This window comes from Mobula birostris, chromosome 13, assembly GCF_030028105.1.
Source record: "Mobula birostris isolate sMobBir1 chromosome 13, sMobBir1.hap1, whole genome shotgun sequence".
Taxonomy (NCBI): Eukaryota; Metazoa; Chordata; class Chondrichthyes; order Myliobatiformes; family Myliobatidae; genus Mobula; species Mobula birostris.
This window is the reverse complement of record NC_092382.1, coordinates 8,532,091-8,550,858: the sequence shown is the minus strand read 5'-3', so window position 1 is coordinate 8,550,858 and position 18,768 is coordinate 8,532,091. Positions and strand designations below refer to the sequence as shown.

Sequence of the window (18,768 nt, the reverse complement as noted above, 5' to 3'; positions counted from 1 at the left end):
AGGACAAAATATTTTCATTAAAAAAGTCAATGTCTGTATTCATGAGAATGTTTATTGCTTTTGTTGTATTTAACTATTGGGCTCTGTTTGGTAGGTTTTTTAAAGCCTTGAACTAAATTTTGTCAAAGGTTTTCCCTATTTCACACTACTTTCTATTGTCTTTGCTTGTTGATATTTCAGATACGTGTGTATCAAGAGTCCCGATGAAGGGTCTTGGCCCAAAATGCTGATTTCCATCCATAGATGCTGCCTGAGCTCCTCCAGCACTTTGTGTTTAGTTCAGAAACAAAGGTTCTGAACTTAAAGAGGGGTAACTTTGAAGGTATGAGACGTGAATTAGCTAAGATAGACTAGCAAATGACACTTAAAGGATTGACGGTGGATATGCAATGGCAAGCATTTAAAGGTTGCATGGATGAACTACAACAATTGTTCATCCCAGTTTGGCAAAAGAATAAATCAAGGAAGGTAGTGCACCCGTGGCTGACAAGAGAAATTAGGGATAGTATCAATTCCAAAGAAGAAGCATACAAATTAGCCAGAGAAAGTGGCTCACCTGAGGACTGGGAGAAATTCAGAGTTCAGCAGAGGAGGACAAATGGCTTAATTAGGAAGGGGAAAAAAGGACATAAATAATCTTCCAGAAATAGTAGGGGACAGAGGGTCCAGTGAGATGGAGGAACTGAGCGAAATACATGTTAGTAGGGAAGTGGTGTTAGGTAAATTGAAGGGATTGAAGGCAGATAAATCTCCAGGGCCAGATGGTCTGCATCCTAGAGTGCTTAAGGAAGTAGCCCAAGAAATAGTGGATGCATTAGTGATAATTTTTCAAAACTCGTTAGATTCTGGACTAGTTCCTGAGGATTGGAGGGTGGCTAATGTAACCCCACGTTTTATAAAAGGAGGGAGAGAGAAACCGGGGAATTATAGACCGGTTAGCCTAACGTCGGTGGTGGGAAAACTGCTGGAGTCAGTTATCAAGGATAACAGCACATTTGGAAAGCGGTGAAATGATCGGACAAAGTCAGCATGGATTTGTGAAAGGAAAATCATGTCTGACGAATCTCATTGAATTTTTTGAGGATGTAACTAGTAGAGTGGATAGGGGAGAACCAGTGGATGTGGTATATTTGGATTTTCAAAAGGCTTTTGACAAGGTCCCACACAGGAGATTAGTGTGCAAACTTAAAGCACACGGTATTGGGGGTAAGGTATTGATGTGGGTGGAGAATTGGTTAGCAGACAGGAAGCAAAGAGTGGGAATAAACGGGACCTTTTCAGAATGGCAGGCGGTGACCAGTGGGGTACCGCAAGGCTCAGTGCTGGGACCCCAGTTGTTTACAATATATATTAATGACTTGGATGAGGGAATTAAATGCAGCATCTCCAAGTTTGCGGATGACACGAAGCTGGGTGGCAGTGTTAGCTGTGAGGAGGATGCTAAGGGGATGCAGGGTGACTTGGATAGGTTGGGTGAGTGGGCAAATTCATGGCAGATGCAATTTAATGTGGATAAATGTGAAGTTATCCACTTTGGTGGCAAAAATAGGAAAACAGATTATTATCTGAATGGTGGCCGATTAGGAAAAGGGGAGGTGCAACGGGACCTGGGTGTCATTATACACCAGTCATTGAAAGTGGGCATGCAGGTACAGCAGGCGGTGAAAAAGGCGAATGGTATGCTGGCATTTATAGCGAGAGGATTCGAGTACGGGAGCAGGGAGGTACTACTGCAGTTGTACAAGGCCTTGGTGAGACCACACCTGGAGTATTGTGTGCAGTTTTGGTCCCCTAATCTGAGGAAAGACATCCTTGCCATAGAGGGAGTACAAAGAAGGTTCACCAGATTGATTCCTGGGATGGCAGGACTTTCATATGAAGAAAGACTGGATGAACTGGGCTTGTACTCGTTGGAATTTAGAAGATTGAGGGGGGATCTGATTGAAACGTATAAAATCCTAAAGGGATTGGACAGGCTGGATGCAGGAAGATCGTTCCCGATGTTGGGGAAGTCCAGAACGAGGGGCCACAGTTTGAGGATAGAGGGGAAGCCTTTTAGGACCGAGATTAGGAAAAACTTCTTCACACAGAGAGTGGTGAATCTGTGGAATTCTCTGCCACAGGAAACAGTTGAGGCCAGTTCATTGGATATATTTAAGAGGGAGTTAGATATGGCCCTTGTGGCTACGGGGGTTAGGGGGTATGGAGGGAAGGCTGGGGCGGGGTTCTGAGTTGGATGATCAGCCATGATCATAATAAATGGCGGTGCAGGCTCGAAGGGCCGAATGGCCTACTCCTGCACCTATTTTCTATGTTTCTCTAGATTTCTCGAATCTGCAGGTCCTCTTGTTTCCCAGATACTTTTGTTTCTTGAAAGACCAAGCCAAGAACAAGCTGGTAGTGGGGTTGTGTGGCTCTGTTGGTAAAATATTAAATAAAATCATTGGAAAGAGGTGGCATAGGGTTGGAAGGTGTAGAATTAAGGAACAGCAAATGTAAAAAACAAAAAAATCCCTGATGGGAATTGTAGAGACCTCCAAACTGAAGTAAGTATGTAGTCCACAAATGACAATGGGAGATAGAAAATGCATCCCAAAAGGGCAATGCAGAGGAGATGTACAAGGATGTTGCCTGGATTGGGGAGCATGCCTTATGAGAGTTGGTTGAGTGAACTCGGCCTTTTCTCTTTGGAGTGACGGAGGATGAGAGGTGACCTGATAGAGGTGTATAAGAAGAGGAGAGGCATTGGTTGTGTGGACAGACGGGTTTTTTCCCCAGGGCTGAAATGGCTAACACAAGAGGGCACTGTTTTAGGGTGCATGGGTGTAGGTACAGAGGAGATATAAAGGGTAAATTTTTTATGCAGTGAGTAGTGAGTGCGTGGAATGGGCTGCCAGAGACAGTGTTGAGGTGGAAACGATGGGGTCTTTTAAGAGTCTCCTGGATAGGTACATGGAGCTTAGAAAAATAGAGGAGTATGGGTAAGCCTAGGTAGTTCTAGGGTAAGGAAATGTTTGGCACAGCTTTGTGGACCAAGGGGCCTGTTCTGTGTTGTAGGTTTTCTGTATCTCTAAGGTGCTGCATGTGAGGTTGCTTAACAAGATCACAGCGCATGGAATTACAGGAAAGGTGCTTGTATGGGTCGAAGCTTGGCTGACTGACCAGGGAGAAAGAGTCAGAATAATGTGGCAATTCTGTTTTGCTGTCACTAACTAATGGTGTTCCATGGGGGTCAGTATTGAGACTGCATCTTTTCATGTTAAATCTGAATGATATGGATGACGGAATTGATACCTTGGTGACGAACTTTGCAGTTGATACAAAGATAGGTACAGGGCAGGTAGTTTAGAGCAAAGTGGGAGTCTGCAGATGGACTTCGATAGGTTTGGATAACAGGCAACTAAGTAGTAGATGAAATACAGTGTATGCAAATATATGCTCACGTACAATTGGTAGGAGGAATAAGGGTGTTGGAAAAAAAAATAAATGGGAGAAAATTCAAAAATCTGAGGTGCATAGGTACTTGGGAGTCCTTGAGCAGGAGTCCGGAAAGGTTTGCTTGCAGATTGAGTTGATAAAAGATGAAAACGGTAATGTTAACATATAAGAGCAAGGATGTGACACTGTAGCTTTATAACACATCGGTCAGTTCGCTGTTGGTGTATTGTGAGCAGTTTCCGACCTCCTGTCTGAGAAAAAGATGTGCTCGTATTGGAGCGGGTCTGGAGAAGGTTCATGAAGGTTCTAGGAATGAAAGGGTTAACTTAGGATCGTTAGACGGCTTTGACCCTGTACTCACTGGTCCAGAAGAAAGAGAGGGGATCTCATTGAAACCTATCAAATATTGAAAGGCCTGGACAGAGTGGCTATGAAGAAGATGCACCCTACGCTGTGTGAGTCTGGGACCAGAGGCCACGGCCTCAATGTATAGAGCATCCACTGAGAGCAGAGATGAGGAGGAATTTCTGTAGTCAGGGAGTGGTAAATCTTTGGAATTCATTGCCACAGATGGAGCAGAGGCCAAGTCAGTGAGTGTATTTTAAATGGATGTTGAAAGATTATGGGGAGAAGGCAGGAGAATGGGGTTGAGAGAGATAATCAATTGGACACGAAGGAATGGTGGAACAGACTCGATTGGCTGAGCAGCCTCTGTCTCACATCTCATGGCTCATGGACTGAAGAGGCTAGTGCGGTTGCATTAGGGTTAAGGTATCGTGAGGGTATCCACGCCTGGATTATTTCCTATTGATGCTGCCTGGCCTGCTGCGTTCCACCAGAATTTTCTGTGTGTCGCTTGAATTTCCAGCATCTGCAGATTTTCTCGTGTTTACACCCTGGATTATTGTATTCAGTTTTGGTGGTTCTGCTGTAGGAGAGAGGACGTCAAGCTGGAATGAGTGCAGGAGAGATTTACGAGAATGGTGCCGGTACTCGAGGGACTGAGTTCTGGAGAGAGGCTGGGCAGGTTGGGACTTCACACCTTGAAGTGCAGGAGATTGAGGCTGACATGATGCAAGTGTTCCAAACCCTGAGTGTCCAGAACTGGGGAACGTGCGCAGTCCTTTTCCCCACTTTTGTGGAACCAACAACCAGACGGCACTGGTTCAAGGTGAGAGAGGATTGATTTAATAGGGATGCCAGGGGAAAATTATTAATCCGCTCTCCCTTCCGGTTCATCGTTTAACTAACTCGATGAGTCCACTCTCAGGTTAAAGGAGCAACACCTCATATTACATCCGGGTAGTCTACAACCCGATGGCATGAACATCGATATCTTTAACTTCTACCTCTTCCTTTTCCTTTCATCAACACACACACCCGTCTCCTCCATTCTGTCTCCCCACTTCTCTCTTCTCCACTGTGGACCGTCTCCCTCTGGTTCCTCTTTTACTTCCTCTTTTCCCCATGGTCCGCTCTCCTATCCTATCAAATTCCTTCTTTTCAGTCCTTTGCATTTTCCACCTCCCACCTCTCAGCGTCTCACTTCATCTCCCACCTCCCCCACCCACTCACCTTCACTCTTACCTGGCTTCACCTACCATCTACCAGCTTGGACTCTTCCACTCCCCGCATCATCTTGTTCCAGCTTCTCCCCACTTCCAGTCCTGATGAAGGGTCTCGGCAGGAAATCTCTGTTTTGCTTTATCCCCCTCTATAGAAGCTACCTGACCTCCTGACTTCCTCCAACATCTTGTGTTTCTTACTCTGCATCTCCAACACCTGCAGAATCTCATCGGGACAGAGTGCAGAATGCAGAGAGTACATTGGGTCTCACTAATGTCGAGGAGGACACACGTGGAAAACTGGAAACAGTAGATGACCCCTGTTTGGGACCCTGTCTAGTGGTGAGGAGAGTGGTTTGGGGCAGGTCTAGAACTTCATCCACTTGCAGAGTTGGCTTCCAGCCCCCTACACCCCTCCTTATTGCTGTAAACCTCTCTCTTTTCTGGACAGCACTTCCACTTGGTGGTGATTTGCCACAATAACAGGAGCCCCTGATTTGTGGACTCTGTTGTCACCGGGTGGTGCTCTGCCGCAGTAACGCTGAGAGACAGAAATGTGACGCTGCAGACTGCTGAAATGTTTATTCAAGATTCAAGGTTGTTTAATTCCATTTCCAACAGACAAGTGTAAATGAGATCGAAATAGTTATTACTCCGGCTCCAAAGCAACACAAAAACACAATAGTAAAAACATATATCCACAGCTAATGTACTGTGCACGGATTGATCATATGATACTCTATGAAGATGCTTCATAAATACCCTATCGTTTGTGAATATGTTCTAAATTTCAGGGCCAAATCATCTCACCTCTGCTGGTAAATCATCCCATGTAATACACTGGTAAAACTGCACTGCTGGCTCCATAGCTACTCTAAGATTTCTTTCTGCTTGGGGATTAAAACTGTGCATAGAATTCCAGATGTGGCCTCACTAACACCCTGTGCAATAGTAGCTACACAGGCCCGTTACATAATCTCCACTCCCTGTGCGGTGAAGGCCAAAATACAATCTGCCTTTTGAATTACTTGATGCAGAACCAGAACGTCGTCATTAGATTTCCTTCCTTTGCTTCTGTGTTATCAGCAGATTTGGACATTTCCCATCTCGTTCCCTCCTCCAGGCAATTAAGCAGTGAATATGTTTACTGAACATACAAACATGTACCAGAGCCTGTCTGCAGGGTTAGTACTTTGCTCTGGGTGTAAGATGTGGGAATTCCGGGAATCTTCCCGTCTCCCAGACGGCCATATCGGCGCCCGGTGTGCTGAGATGCAGCTGATGAGAGAACGTGTTAGGGATCTGGAACTGCGGCTTGATGATCTACAGCTTATAATGGAACGTGAGCAGGAGATCGATAAGTGGGTGACTGTCAGGGAAGGGATGGGAAGAGCTCAGATAGCAGAGAGCACCCCTGTGGCCATCCCCCTCAGTAATTGTTATCTCGTTTTAGATGCTGTTGAGGGGGATGACCTGACAGAGGATGACCACGGCGATGCGGTCTCTAGCATTGGGTCTGGTTCCGTGGAGCAGAAGGGAAAAAGGAAGATGATCTCTGTTTTAAGTCATCATAACCTGAATCCCAACTTTGGCTATCATGGGTATCAGAATCATGCTGCACAGAACCGTCTGCATTGGCAGACTTTTTAGCTGTACTTCGAGTTACTGTGCAGGAAGGATAAATGTTAAAATCCATCTGTGGGTCGTCAGTGGTTGGCTTAGTTGTCAACTGAACTGCAGGAACAACCTTACCATCTGCCAGGTCATTCCCTATCAGCAAAGTAACATCTTCCACCGGTAAACTGGAGCATAATCCGATCTTAACAGGTCCTGAAACCAACCCTGACTGTAAAGTTACCTTGTGCAATGGAAAAGATACAATGCTGCCCCCAATGCCTTTAATAAGATTTACCTCACCAATGTCAGTCTCATCACCAAACTTTAGAATACTGTCTAATATAAGTGACTGAGAAGCCCTAGTATCTCAAAGAATTTTCACTGGTACCGGGGTTGACCCTTCCATTACTAATATAAACCCATCTGACATAAAATGATCGAATCCCTTCTTAACTCATTCAGACCTCTCAGTCCTTAACTGAGCCTCAACAGAATGTTCAGAACCCTGTGGGTTTATAGGTGCTTCAACATACTGATCACAGGCATGTGGGACTGCCTCCTTTTCCTTTTTCTTCTTCAGGACAGGACAATTAGCCATCATATGACCAGCTTTCTTACAATAGTAACAAGAAAGACCAGAATATTTCTCCTTCAACTGCTTCCCTTCATCCTCACTCTTGTCACTAAACCCAACTTCAATTTCTGGTTTACCCTGGTTATCCCTGCTACTCCTTTGGAAGCTCTTATTCTGGGTAAACTTAACCTTATGAGTTAAAGCAAACACATCTGCTAATCTAGCAGACTCCTGCAAAGTGGCAGCATCCTTTTCATTTAAGTACGTCTTTATGTCATCAGGGATGCACCTCCTGAATTCTTCAGTTAAAACCAAATCTTTCAAGCTGTTAAAATCATCATTAACATTTTTATATGTGCACCAGCGGTCAAAACACACAAACTTCTCATAAGCAAATCCATATAAGTCTGGTTCACAGATTTCCTCAAATTTCTAAACTTTTGCCTGTATGCTTCTGGGACCAACTCATAAGCACTGAGCACAGCCTGTTACACTATGTCATAATCAGCTGCTTCAACAACAGTCAAAGCAGAATAGGCTCGCTGAGCCTTCCCCTTAATTACACTTTGTAAGAGAATGGGCCAACCCTCTTTTTGCCACTTTAAACTCAGAGCAACCTTCTCAAAATGCTGAAAGTATTTATCAACCTCTGCCTCATCAAATGGAGGTAGCAATTTAACTTTCCGACTGGCCTCAAACTTATCCCCAGAGTCTAACGCGAGACCCTTTTGCTGCAATCTCTCTATCTTTTCCAGCTCGAACAGCCTCTGTCTTTCTGCTTCTTCCCTGTTTTTCTGCCTCTTCTCTCTGTTTTACTGCCTCTCTAGCCTCAACCTGCCTCTGCCGTTCCACAGCCTCCATCTTTAATTTTTCTAACTTGTACGGGAGCCCAAGCTCACTAGGTTTACTTTCAGGAAACACCTCCAACTCCTCCACTTTAAACACACCCTCATATACATAATGTTCAGCTATTATCCTCTGCATCTGTAACCTCCTCATTGTCGATTTCACCTTCACAAGTTTTAACCTTTCAGCAATACTCAAAACGCAATCCTTCTGGTGTCCTTTAGTGCCTCAGAGGTTGGCGCTTCCAGACATCTATCAACATCCATTGCTTCTGCCACACAAATAAATCAAAAGGGATTTCACCAATGAAGTTGGTTAGTAATCTATACACCCCCAAATCTGTTCATATCCAGGATGCAGGCCCCAATTTTTTTATGAACCATAACGCTCTAGAAACGAACCAGCAGCAATAAACTACACCTGGAGTCTGGTTTTGATGTTAAATCCACTATCTTTATTAGCATCTACTAACAATATAGTATTTTAAGCAAGATAAACAGAAGTTAACAGTGTTATGCGTACGTGTGTGTAAATATAACTCCCAAACTATTGAACTCGGGGGAAACAAAGCTTGGAGTCTTGAGATGGTGAACTATGAAAGTTCAGTTCAACCACAGAGCAGTTGAGGAGAGAGAGATATTTGTAATCCAGGGTAAATGTCGAGAGAAGGCAATAACGTGAATTCAAGTTTCCATGGTGGTAAAACGAGAGAACAGTCGCTGCAGGTTTTATCCGTCATCGTTCCAAATCCATTTACGAATTATCACAGGAAGTGACTTGTCACAAGGGGTATCGTCTTCAAGTGAATTACCACACCACACCCAGGCAAGTGTTAACACATAGGTGGTCTTCATAGGATACCCCAAATCCGATCCACTCCTATGGATCAAATGAGGTGACAACCACACATTTGATGTTCGCTGAATCGATAATTAACCCACCCTTGTGGGCAGAGGAAAGTTCTAAACAGTGACCCTTGGCCACCAGTTCCCTTGTTTCGAACCTTCCATTTTTCCTCCTTCATCTCCATCTGACTCTGAGTATCTGTGTCCTCGGTTAAAACAAGCAGCGAGCGATGTAAACAAGCTGCAAGTCAGACTGATTTCCATTCTTAATCTCTCTCTCTCTCTTAAAATGACAGTCCACAGAAAATGAAACCTAGGGATTCATAACAATGGCCCAGTGTGAACTGACTGGTGTGCCAGTAGGTGGGATGACTGAGTGAATCTCTTCCCACAGTCTGAGCAGGTGAACGGCCTCTCCCCAGTGTGAACTCGCTGATGACTCTGTAGGTTGGATGAGTGAGTGAATCTCTTCCCACATTCTGAGCAGGTGAACGGCCTCTCCCCAGTGCGAACTGACTGGTGTGCCAGTAGGTGGGATGACCGGGTGAATCTCTTACCACATTCTGTTCAGGTGAATGGCTTCTCCCCAGTGTGAACTCGCTGGTGTTTCTGCAGGGTGGACGAATCAGTGAACCTCTTCCCACAGACTGAGCAGTTGAACGGCTTCTCCCCAGTGTGAACTCGCTGATGTCTCTGTAGGTCGGATGACTGAGTGAATCTCTTCCCACATTCTGAGCAGGTGAACGGCCTCTCCCCAGTGTGAACTCGCTGGTGTTTCTGTAGGGTGGACAAATTAGTGAATCTCTTCCCACAGACTGAGCAGGAGAATGGCCTCTCCCGCGTGTGAGCTGACTGGTGTGCCAGCAGTCCGGATGACCTAGTGAATCTCTTCCCACATTCTGAGCAGGTGAACGGCTTCTCCCCAGTGTGAACTCGCTGATGACTGTGTAGGTTGGATGAGTAAGTGAATCTCTTCCCACATTCGGAGCAGGTGAACGGCTTCTCCCCAGTGTGAACTCGCTGGTGACTCTGTAGGTGGGATGAATCAGTGAATCTCTTCCCACATTCGGAGCAGGTGAACGGCTTCTCCCCAGTGTGAATTCGCTGATGACTCTGCAGATCGGATGACTGAGTGAATCTCTTCCCACAGACTGAGCAGGTGAACGGCTTCTCCCCAGTGTGAACTCGCTGATGTCTCTGTAGATCGGATGACCGAGTGAATCTCTTCCCACATTCTGAGCAGGTGAATGGCTTCTCCCCAGTGTGAACTTGCTGATGTCTCTGTAGGGTGGACGAATCAGTGAATCTCTTCCCACATTCTGAGCAGGCGAACGGCTTCTCCCCCGTGTGAACTCGCTGATGACTCTGTAGGCAGGATGACCAAGTGAATCTCTTCCCACATTCTGAGCAGGTGAACGGCCTCTGCCCCGTGTGAACTGACTGGTGTGCCAGTAATCTGGATGACCTAGTGAATCTCTTCCCACATTCTAAGCAGGGGAACGGCTTCTCCCCAGTGTGAACTTGCTGATGTCTCTGTAGGGTGAATGACTGAGTGAATCCCTTCCCACAGACTGAGCAGGTGAACGGCTTCTCCCCAGTGTGAACTCGCTGGTGACTCTGTAGGTGGGATGAATCAGTGAATCTCATGCCACATTCTGAGCAGGTGAACGGCTTCTCCCCAGAGTGAATTCGCTGGTGTTTCTGTAGGGTGGATGAATCAGTGAATCTCTTCCCACAGAATGAGCAGGTGAACGGCTTCTCCCCAGTGTGAACTCGCTGATGTCTCTGTAGGTCGGATGACTGAGTGAATCTCTTCCCACATTCTGAGCAGGTGAATGGCTTCTCCCCAGTGTGAATTCGCTGATGTCTCTGTAGGATGGATGAATCAGTGTATCTCTTCCCACAGACTGAGCAGGTGAATGGCTTCTCCCCAGTTTGAACTCGCTGGTGAGCCATTAGGTTAGATGACTGAGTGAATCCTTTTTCCTTTCCCAGAAATTCAGCAGATGACCAGCCTCTACCCAATGTGAACTGACTGGTGTGTCCGCAGGTGGGAAGACCGACTGAATCCTTTCTCACACACAGAACAGATGAATGGCCTTGCCCAGTGTGAACTTGCTGATATACCTTCAATTGAGATAACCGAGTGAATCCATTCCCACTATCTGAGCAGGTGAACGGCCTTTCCCTTGGAAAGTTATGGGCATGTCAGTCGGTCAGAAGACTGAGAGAATACCTTCCCACAGTCTGAACAGGAACGATGGTCGATCCCTTGCTCCAGTTCTTAAATATCTTGACAGGGACAGCAAAACTGGCGTGCCGTGTTTGAGATTGCTGGAGGCAAATTCCTTCTCGTTTTTAACCTGTAAAAAGATTTACAAAATCCATCAATTGGTGTAGGACAACATTTCAGATGAGATTACTTGAGTTGCCAAGGTTTGATCTGATATCACACTGTTACAGTGAGGTTCAACCCAAGTTGGACAGAGAAATCATCTTCTGCATGGGCACAGTGCTGGTATCTGGAGTGACCATCAAATTCTCTGATGCTCTTCCTGTCTCTATAAGAATGGGGCATTTCTGCCATCTCCAATCTGTGACCTGGCTCAGTTTGACTCTCTCCATTGGTATTATTCCCTGTTCCTGCTGAGCCCCATGGATGCCTGGCCCCACAGTAACTGAAACACCTTCTCACAAATAGTCTTTCTTGACATGCATCTGGGATTTTCTTTTATGTATTATTAACTTAAAGTGCCACAGTTTTAACGCCATATAAAAAATTCCTGCTGAGATGAATGGTTGGTCCACACAGCTGTTAAAAGGACTTGGAGTGAATTTTTGTATTATTTCAGGTTCTTGTCACAGTCACAGAAAATTACAACACAGAAACAGGCCCTTTGGGCCATCTGGTTTGTGCTGAACTATTTAAACTGCCCACTTCCATACCCCTACCATCCATGTACCTATGCAAACCTCTTAAATGTTGAAATTGAGCTCGCATGCACCACTTGTGCTGGCTGCTCATTCCACACCCGGATGACCGTCTGTGTGAAGAAGTTTCCCCTCATGTGCGCCTAATATCTCACCTTTCACCCTTAACCCATGGCCTCTGGTTGTAGTACCGCCCAATCTCAGTAGAGAAAGCCAGCTTGCATTTACCCTATCTATACCCCTCTATCACAATCAAATCTCCCCTCGGTCTTCTACATTCTAAGGAATAAAGTCTTGACCTGCTCAATCTTTCCTTATAACCCAAGTCCTCCAGACCTGGCAAAATCCTTGTGAATCTTCTCTGAACTCTTTCAACCTCTTTTACATCTTCCTGTAGGTTGGTGACCAAAACCGCACACAATACTCCAAATTAGGCCTCACCAATGTCTTGTACAAAGTCAACAGAACATCCATCTATTGTTGTCAGTACTTTGGTTCAAAAAGGCCAACGTGCCAAAATCTTTCTTTCCATCCCTATCTAACTGTGACACCACTTTCAGTGAAATACAGACCTGTATTCTCAGATGCCTTTCTTCTACAGCAATCCTCAGTGCCCTAACATTCACTGTGTAAGACCTAGGTCCAACCAAAATGCAACACCTCACACTTGTCTCCATTAAATTCCATTTTGCATTTCTTATCCCATTATTCCAGCTGATCCAGATTGCACTGCAAGCCATGATAGTCTTCCTTGCTGTTCACGACACCACTAATCTTGGTGTGATCCACAAATTTGCTGATCCAGTTAACCACACTATCAACCAGATTACTGATATAGATGACACACAATAACAGATACAGCACTGATCCCTGTGGCAAACCACTAGTCACAGGCCTCCAGTCAGAGAGGCAACCATGTGCTACCACACTCTGGCTTCTCCCAAAGACAGTGACTCACCCAATTTACTATCTCATCTTGAATGCTGAGTGACTGAACCTTCTTGACCAATCTCCCATATGAGACTTTGCCCAGTGCCTTGCTAAAGTCCATGTAGACAACATCCACTGCCTTGCCTTCAACCACTTTCCTCATAACCTCCTCAAGAGACTCTATAAGATTGGATAGACATGACCTACCGTGCACAAAGCCATGCTGTCTATCCTTTATCAGTCCACACCTATCCAAATACTTACAGTATATATCCGGTTCCTGCACATACATTCCAATAACTTACCCAAAACCTGTTGGGAAACTTTCAGAAACCAAAAGCAGACAACTAAAAAAAAAAGTCAGGTGAGCTCAGGGCATGGAATCATGATACTGTTGTCATTCATGCGTCTTGGTAGCACCCAACAGTCTGAGGCATTTAGAGGAACAAAATATCCTGGCCTCAATATCTCTTGAAAAGCAAGGTTCCCTGCACCTGTAACTTTTCAACTTTTATTTTAGCAGGAAGGCCTCCCACTTACCAAGTACTCCTTTGCCAGAAAGCAGCCTGTTCCAAACCACACTTGTCAGAGCCTTTCTCATACCATCAAAATTGACCTTTCTCCAATTTAGAATCTCAACCCGTGGTGCACACCTCTCGTTTTCCATATTTACTTTGAATCTCATGGCATTATGATCACTAATTTCTGTCACCAGCCCTGGATCATTTCCTAACAGCTTACTGCACACTTCTACGTCAGGAATTCAAATTACAGATTAAGGGCACATTTGACAAACTCTACTCCATCTAGTCCTTTTGCTGTATGGGAGTCCCAGTCAATATGTGGAAAGTTAAAATCACTTACTGGAACAACCTTTGCATCTTGGCATGGTGCAATCTCTCTACAAATTTATTCCTCTAAATCCCTCAAACTGTTGGATGCAACCAAGTCCCCACAATGGATACAACTTCATAATTCCCTGTCCTGAGCTCATCTGGCTTTCCTACGATGCTTCTTGCATTGTGATATACACAGCTCAGCACATTCATCGCACCATGCTCAACCATTTGATTGCTGACTCTGTCTGAGGTCTGAACAACATCTGACTGATGTCAAGAAAACAAACTCTCCCTCATTGTCACAAAAACAAAGGAGCTGATTATGGACGACAGGAGGAATGGAGACAGGCTAATCCCTATTGACATCAATGGATCTGGGGTTAAGACGGTGAACAGCTTTAAGTTCCTCAGCATAAACATCACCAAGGATCTCACATATAACCATATAACAATTACAGCATGGAAACAGGCCATCTCAGCCCTTCTAGTCCATGCTGAATGCTTACTCTCACCTAGTCCCACCAACCTGCACTCAGCCCATAACCCTCCATTCCTTTCCTGTCCATACAGCTATCCAATTTTACTTTAAATGACAATATCGAGCCTGCCTCTACCACTTCTGCTGGAAGCTCATTCCACACAGCTACCACACTCTACCACTCCCCTCATGTTACCCCTAAACTTCTGCCCCCTAACTCTCAACTCATGTCCTCTTGTTTGAATCTCACCTACTCTCAATGGAAAAAGCCTATACACGTCAACTCTATCTATCCCCCTCATAATTTTAAATACCTCTGTCAAGACCCCCCTCAACCTTCTACGCCCCAAAAAAATAAAGACCCAACTTGTTCAACCTTTCTCTGTAACTAAGGTGCTGAAACCCAGGTAACATTCTAGTAAATCTCTGTATTCTCTCTATTTTGTTGACATCTTTCCGATTATTCGGTGACCAGAACTGTACACAATACTCCAAATTTGGCCTTACCAATGCCTTGTACAATTTTAACATTACATTCCAGCTCCTATACTCAATGCTCTGATTTATGAAGGCCAGCACACCAAAAGCTTTCTTCACCACCCTATCCACATGAGATTCCACCTTCAGGGAATGATGCACCATTACTCCCAGATCCCTCTGTTCTACTGCATTCTTCAATGCCCTACCATTTACCATGTATGTCCTATTTTGATTATCCTACCAAAATGTAGCATCTCACATTCACCAGCATTAAACTCCATTTGCCATCTTTCATGTACATGGTCTGTACATACCGGCTGTGTTGTGAAAAGAGCACAGCAGCACTTCTTTCACCGCAGATAGTTGAAGAAGTTGGGGATGGGGCCCAAAATCCAAAGGTCTTTCTACAGGGACACACAATTGAGAGCATCCTGACTGGCTGCATCACTGCCTGGTATGGGAACTGTACTTCCCTTAATCGCAGGAACCTGCAGAGAGTGGTGCAGACAGCCCAGCACATCTGTAGATGTGAACTTCCCACTATTCAGGACATTTACAGAGACAGGTGTGTAAAAGGGGCCCAAAGGATATTGGGGACCCAATTCACCACAACCACAAACTGTTCCTGCTGCTCCCATCCAGGAAACGGTACCACAGCAAAGGGACCAACAGGCTCCGGGACATCATCTTCTACCAGGCCATCAGACTGATTAATTCATGCTGATACAATTGTAAACTATGTTATATCGACTGTCCTATGTATAAACTATCTGTTATAAATTACTGTGAATTGCACTTTTAACATTTAGATGGAGATGTAAAGATTTCTACTCCTCATGTATATGAAGGACGTATGTAATAAAGTCAATTCAATTCAATTCACCCTCTCCACTATCTGTTCTGTCATTCTGGCTCCCATTTCCCCTACAACTTATTTTAACCACACCCCCCCTCTCCCCACACTAGCACTAGCGAGCCTTACCACTGGGATATTAGTCCCCTCTTGTTCTGTTCCCCTCACTAACAAATCCCCTATCACCCCTTTGACTTTTCTCTGCCAGGTAATCTCAACAGTTTCTAAAGTGGTCCACCTGTTGTTGTGGGGGATGGCCACAAGAGTACTCTGCGATGGCTATTTAACCTCATTCCCCTTCCTGACTCTCACCCAGTTTCCTGCGTCCTGCACCTTGGGTGTAACTCACCTCTCTTCATGTCATATCTATCACCCCCTCCAACTCCTGGATGATCCAGAATTCATCCATTTCAAGTTCCAACTCCTTAAACTGCAGGGTTACAAGCTGCAGCTGGATGCACATCTTGTACGTCATGGCATCAGGGACACCGGAGCTCTCCCCACCTTCCCACCAATCTCCCCTCAAATTTGTAATGACCAGTGTGCACATAAAGCTTGTATTATGCAATTTTTCCACATGTGCACAGTGAATTTTATATAGAGAGGTATTCATTTTAACAGCTATCAAATCACTGTCTATAAGAACTTTGATCTCCTCTGGGTTTGTTTAAGTTCATCTACACTCTCACACAACCTAAGTTGCAGGCCTGTAACAGGTAATGATGGATTTTCTTGCCAGAGCTTTTGCACACAGTCCATGTGTCATTTGCTTGCTAAATGACGCTTAAAAGTCAGATTTCCAAATATCACTCCACTTCTTCCCACTTGCAAATTCTCCAGCAACTTTTGCATCACCACAATACACACAGGTAACACCAGTTTCTGTATTGTACACAAATATTTCCCCTGAACCCTCCCCCAGGTGACTGACGGTGGTGAACTCAGTGATGGCAATGCCAATGAATATGAAGGGAAGGGCAGTAGTCTGTCTCATTGGAGTCTGGCACATTTGTGATGTGAAGCTACTTGTTGCCCAGGACAAAGGTGTTTGATATCATTATGTACCCAGAGAGAGTGGGACAAAACATGTTCTCACGGGTAGAAAAGTCCAGAACAAGAGGGGGTGGAACAAGCAACAGACACAAAATGCTGGGGGAACTCAGCAGGCCAGGCAGCATCTATGGAAAAGAGTACTAATGCTGAGTTCCTCCAGCAATTTGTGGTGTTGCTTGGATTTCCAGCATCTGCAGATTTTCTCTTGTTTGTGACTGGAGGCAGAACAAAGGTGATTTTCACAACAGCTGATGTAAAAGATTTTGTTCCCTTTCTCCGAGTTCCCGATCCTTGCATTTAGACAGCTGGAGCTCAGCTCTGTCTGAGAGACCCATCGGTTCCCATTCCCTCATCAGCCGGAAGCTCCCCGGGGCCCGTGTACGGATGGTGGGGCTGAGAGAGAGGGAAGAGAGCAGGACTGTCCCGGGATTGCGGGTCACGGAGTCCGGAGTCACAGCAACTACCCGAAGTCGGTGTTGAAAACGCCGCCCGGTGAGACCCCCAACCCGGAGATCCCTTCTTACCTCAACCGATCATCCGGGGCCTTTTGTGCCCCGCGCGCTGGTGAGCTCGAGCTTGGTCGGTTTAACGGCTGGGCTACTGATCACGTGACCAGCTCCTCCCCCACCACTATCAACATAGGAGTCACGCGCTGCGCTATTTCCATTGGTACGAAGCAGTGTCAATCACTGCTTCCAGCCAATAGCGAAGGCGGACGACCCGAGAGGGCGTTACCCCTGCTGACACCGTCTCCCGGACTTTCCGTCAGGGCGGGACAACCGTCAAAGTAAATGTCCGCTTTCTGATTTATTTCCATTTCCCTCCGAGGGAAGTTGGGGCGTTTGTGAAGCGTCTCCTGCGGCCGGAGTCTGATGTGTCGCTGAGAGGTAGGAGGAGACCGCTCGGCCCGTCGGTTTGATGCCGGTTCCCCGGGGAGGGAGAGGATGAAGACGGTGAGAGAGGGGGCGGACAGGATGTTTGTCCCGGTGGGGACAGGAGGGGCTCATCTGTGGAAATGTCTGAGCCCACGGTGGTGGCGATTCACCACATTGGGGGGCAAACACCGGCAGACTGTTGCCCTGCGAGCGGGGCCGATGGTCCGGGCAAAGTGACAATTATTTGTGTTTTGTTGAGACTGTACCGGGAATATGGTGTAAAATCCCGCTCCCCACACTAACACGGGTCACACAGACCAAAGAACAAACTGCCGGAGGAACTCAGTGGGTCGGGCAGCATCTGTGGAGGGAAATGGACCGTCAACATTTCGGGCCGAGACCCTCCCTCTGGACTGAGAGTGGACGGGAAATAGTCCGAGAAAAGAGGTGAGGGGTGGGGATGGGGCAAGAGCTGGGGAGTGAGAGGTGGATCCAGGTGAGGGGGAGGTGGGAAGGTGGAAATAGTGACGGGGGTGGGAGGTGAGTGGTTGGGGCAACACGGGGCTGCAGGAGATGGAAATTAATTCCATAGAGGATTAACAAAGAGGTTAGAGAGTATTTGTTATAGAGAGTGCAATGAAGATTCACCAGACTGATCCCTGGAGTGGTGGGGTCACCATATGAAGAAAGATCAAATGTGATAACCCTTTCAATCGAGGACTGAGGGGTGAACACATTGAAATGCACAACATCATTACCGGCTGAACCAGGGATCCCAGTCTCTGAAAAAGGGGGTGGACTGTCCAGGACTGAGATGAGGGGAAACATTTCCACTCCGAGGGTGGTGAATGTCTGTAAATCCCCACCACAGAGGGCGGTGAAGACTCAGTGATCGTCCTCACATAAAACAAAGGCCGACAGATGTGTGGAGACCAGAGGGATGGAAGAAATAATGATCGTGCAGAAACATGTGGCTGAGATGGGAGAGCAGCCATCATCTTGTTGATGGTTAGAGGAGATGAATGGCCACCTCCTGCTGTTTCTCACTTGATGTTTCAGTGTTCCTGTCCAGTGAGGCTGGAGGAATGTGAATAGAAATGAGTGTTTACAAACATGGACGGATTTAAATGAAACCTGCACATTTCCGTTTTGGGTCTGAATTGTGTGTTGGACCAGGATGGGAAGCGAGCCCGTGACTCTGTGACCTTGGGGTGGAGGGAAAGGGACAGGGAAGATATGGAGGGAAGAAGTAAAAATGTATCTGGTGTAAATATGGAATAATGTGGGAAATGCGGCAGATGGGTCGGGCAGCGTGTGAGGGGCGAGGAGCAGAGTCACCGGATCAGATGGGAGACCCTCCACCCATCACGTGATCCTGTTTCCTGTTCATGTTTTTCCACAAATCTGCAGCATCTGCCAGTCACTGCTGGAGTGTACGTGTAGC

At 46.1% G+C, this 18,768-nt stretch overlaps 1 protein-coding gene across 1 annotated transcript; it reads right to left on the bottom strand.

Moving 5' to 3' along the window:
- Window positions 1-8,471: 8,471 nt before the first annotated feature.
- Window positions 8,472-17,040, bottom strand: LOC140208340 (uncharacterized). Its single transcript, XM_072276936.1, has 2 exons — window positions 16,974-17,040; window positions 8,472-11,248 (listed from the first exon to the last, which is right to left on the bottom strand). Exon 2 carries the CDS (start codon window positions 10,839-10,841, stop codon window positions 9,453-9,455), a length of 1,389 nt encoding a protein of 462 aa, XP_072133037.1. The 5' UTR covers window positions 10,842-11,248; window positions 16,974-17,040; the 3' UTR covers window positions 8,472-9,452.
- Between the last annotated feature and the right edge of the window lie 1,728 nt (window positions 17,041-18,768).

Bases quoted from the DNA above. Each gene is read 5' to 3' on its own strand.
- LOC140208340 (XM_072276936.1), bottom strand. From the start codon at position 10,841: ATGGCTCACCAGCGAGTTCAAACTGGGGAGAAGCCATTCACCTGCTCA.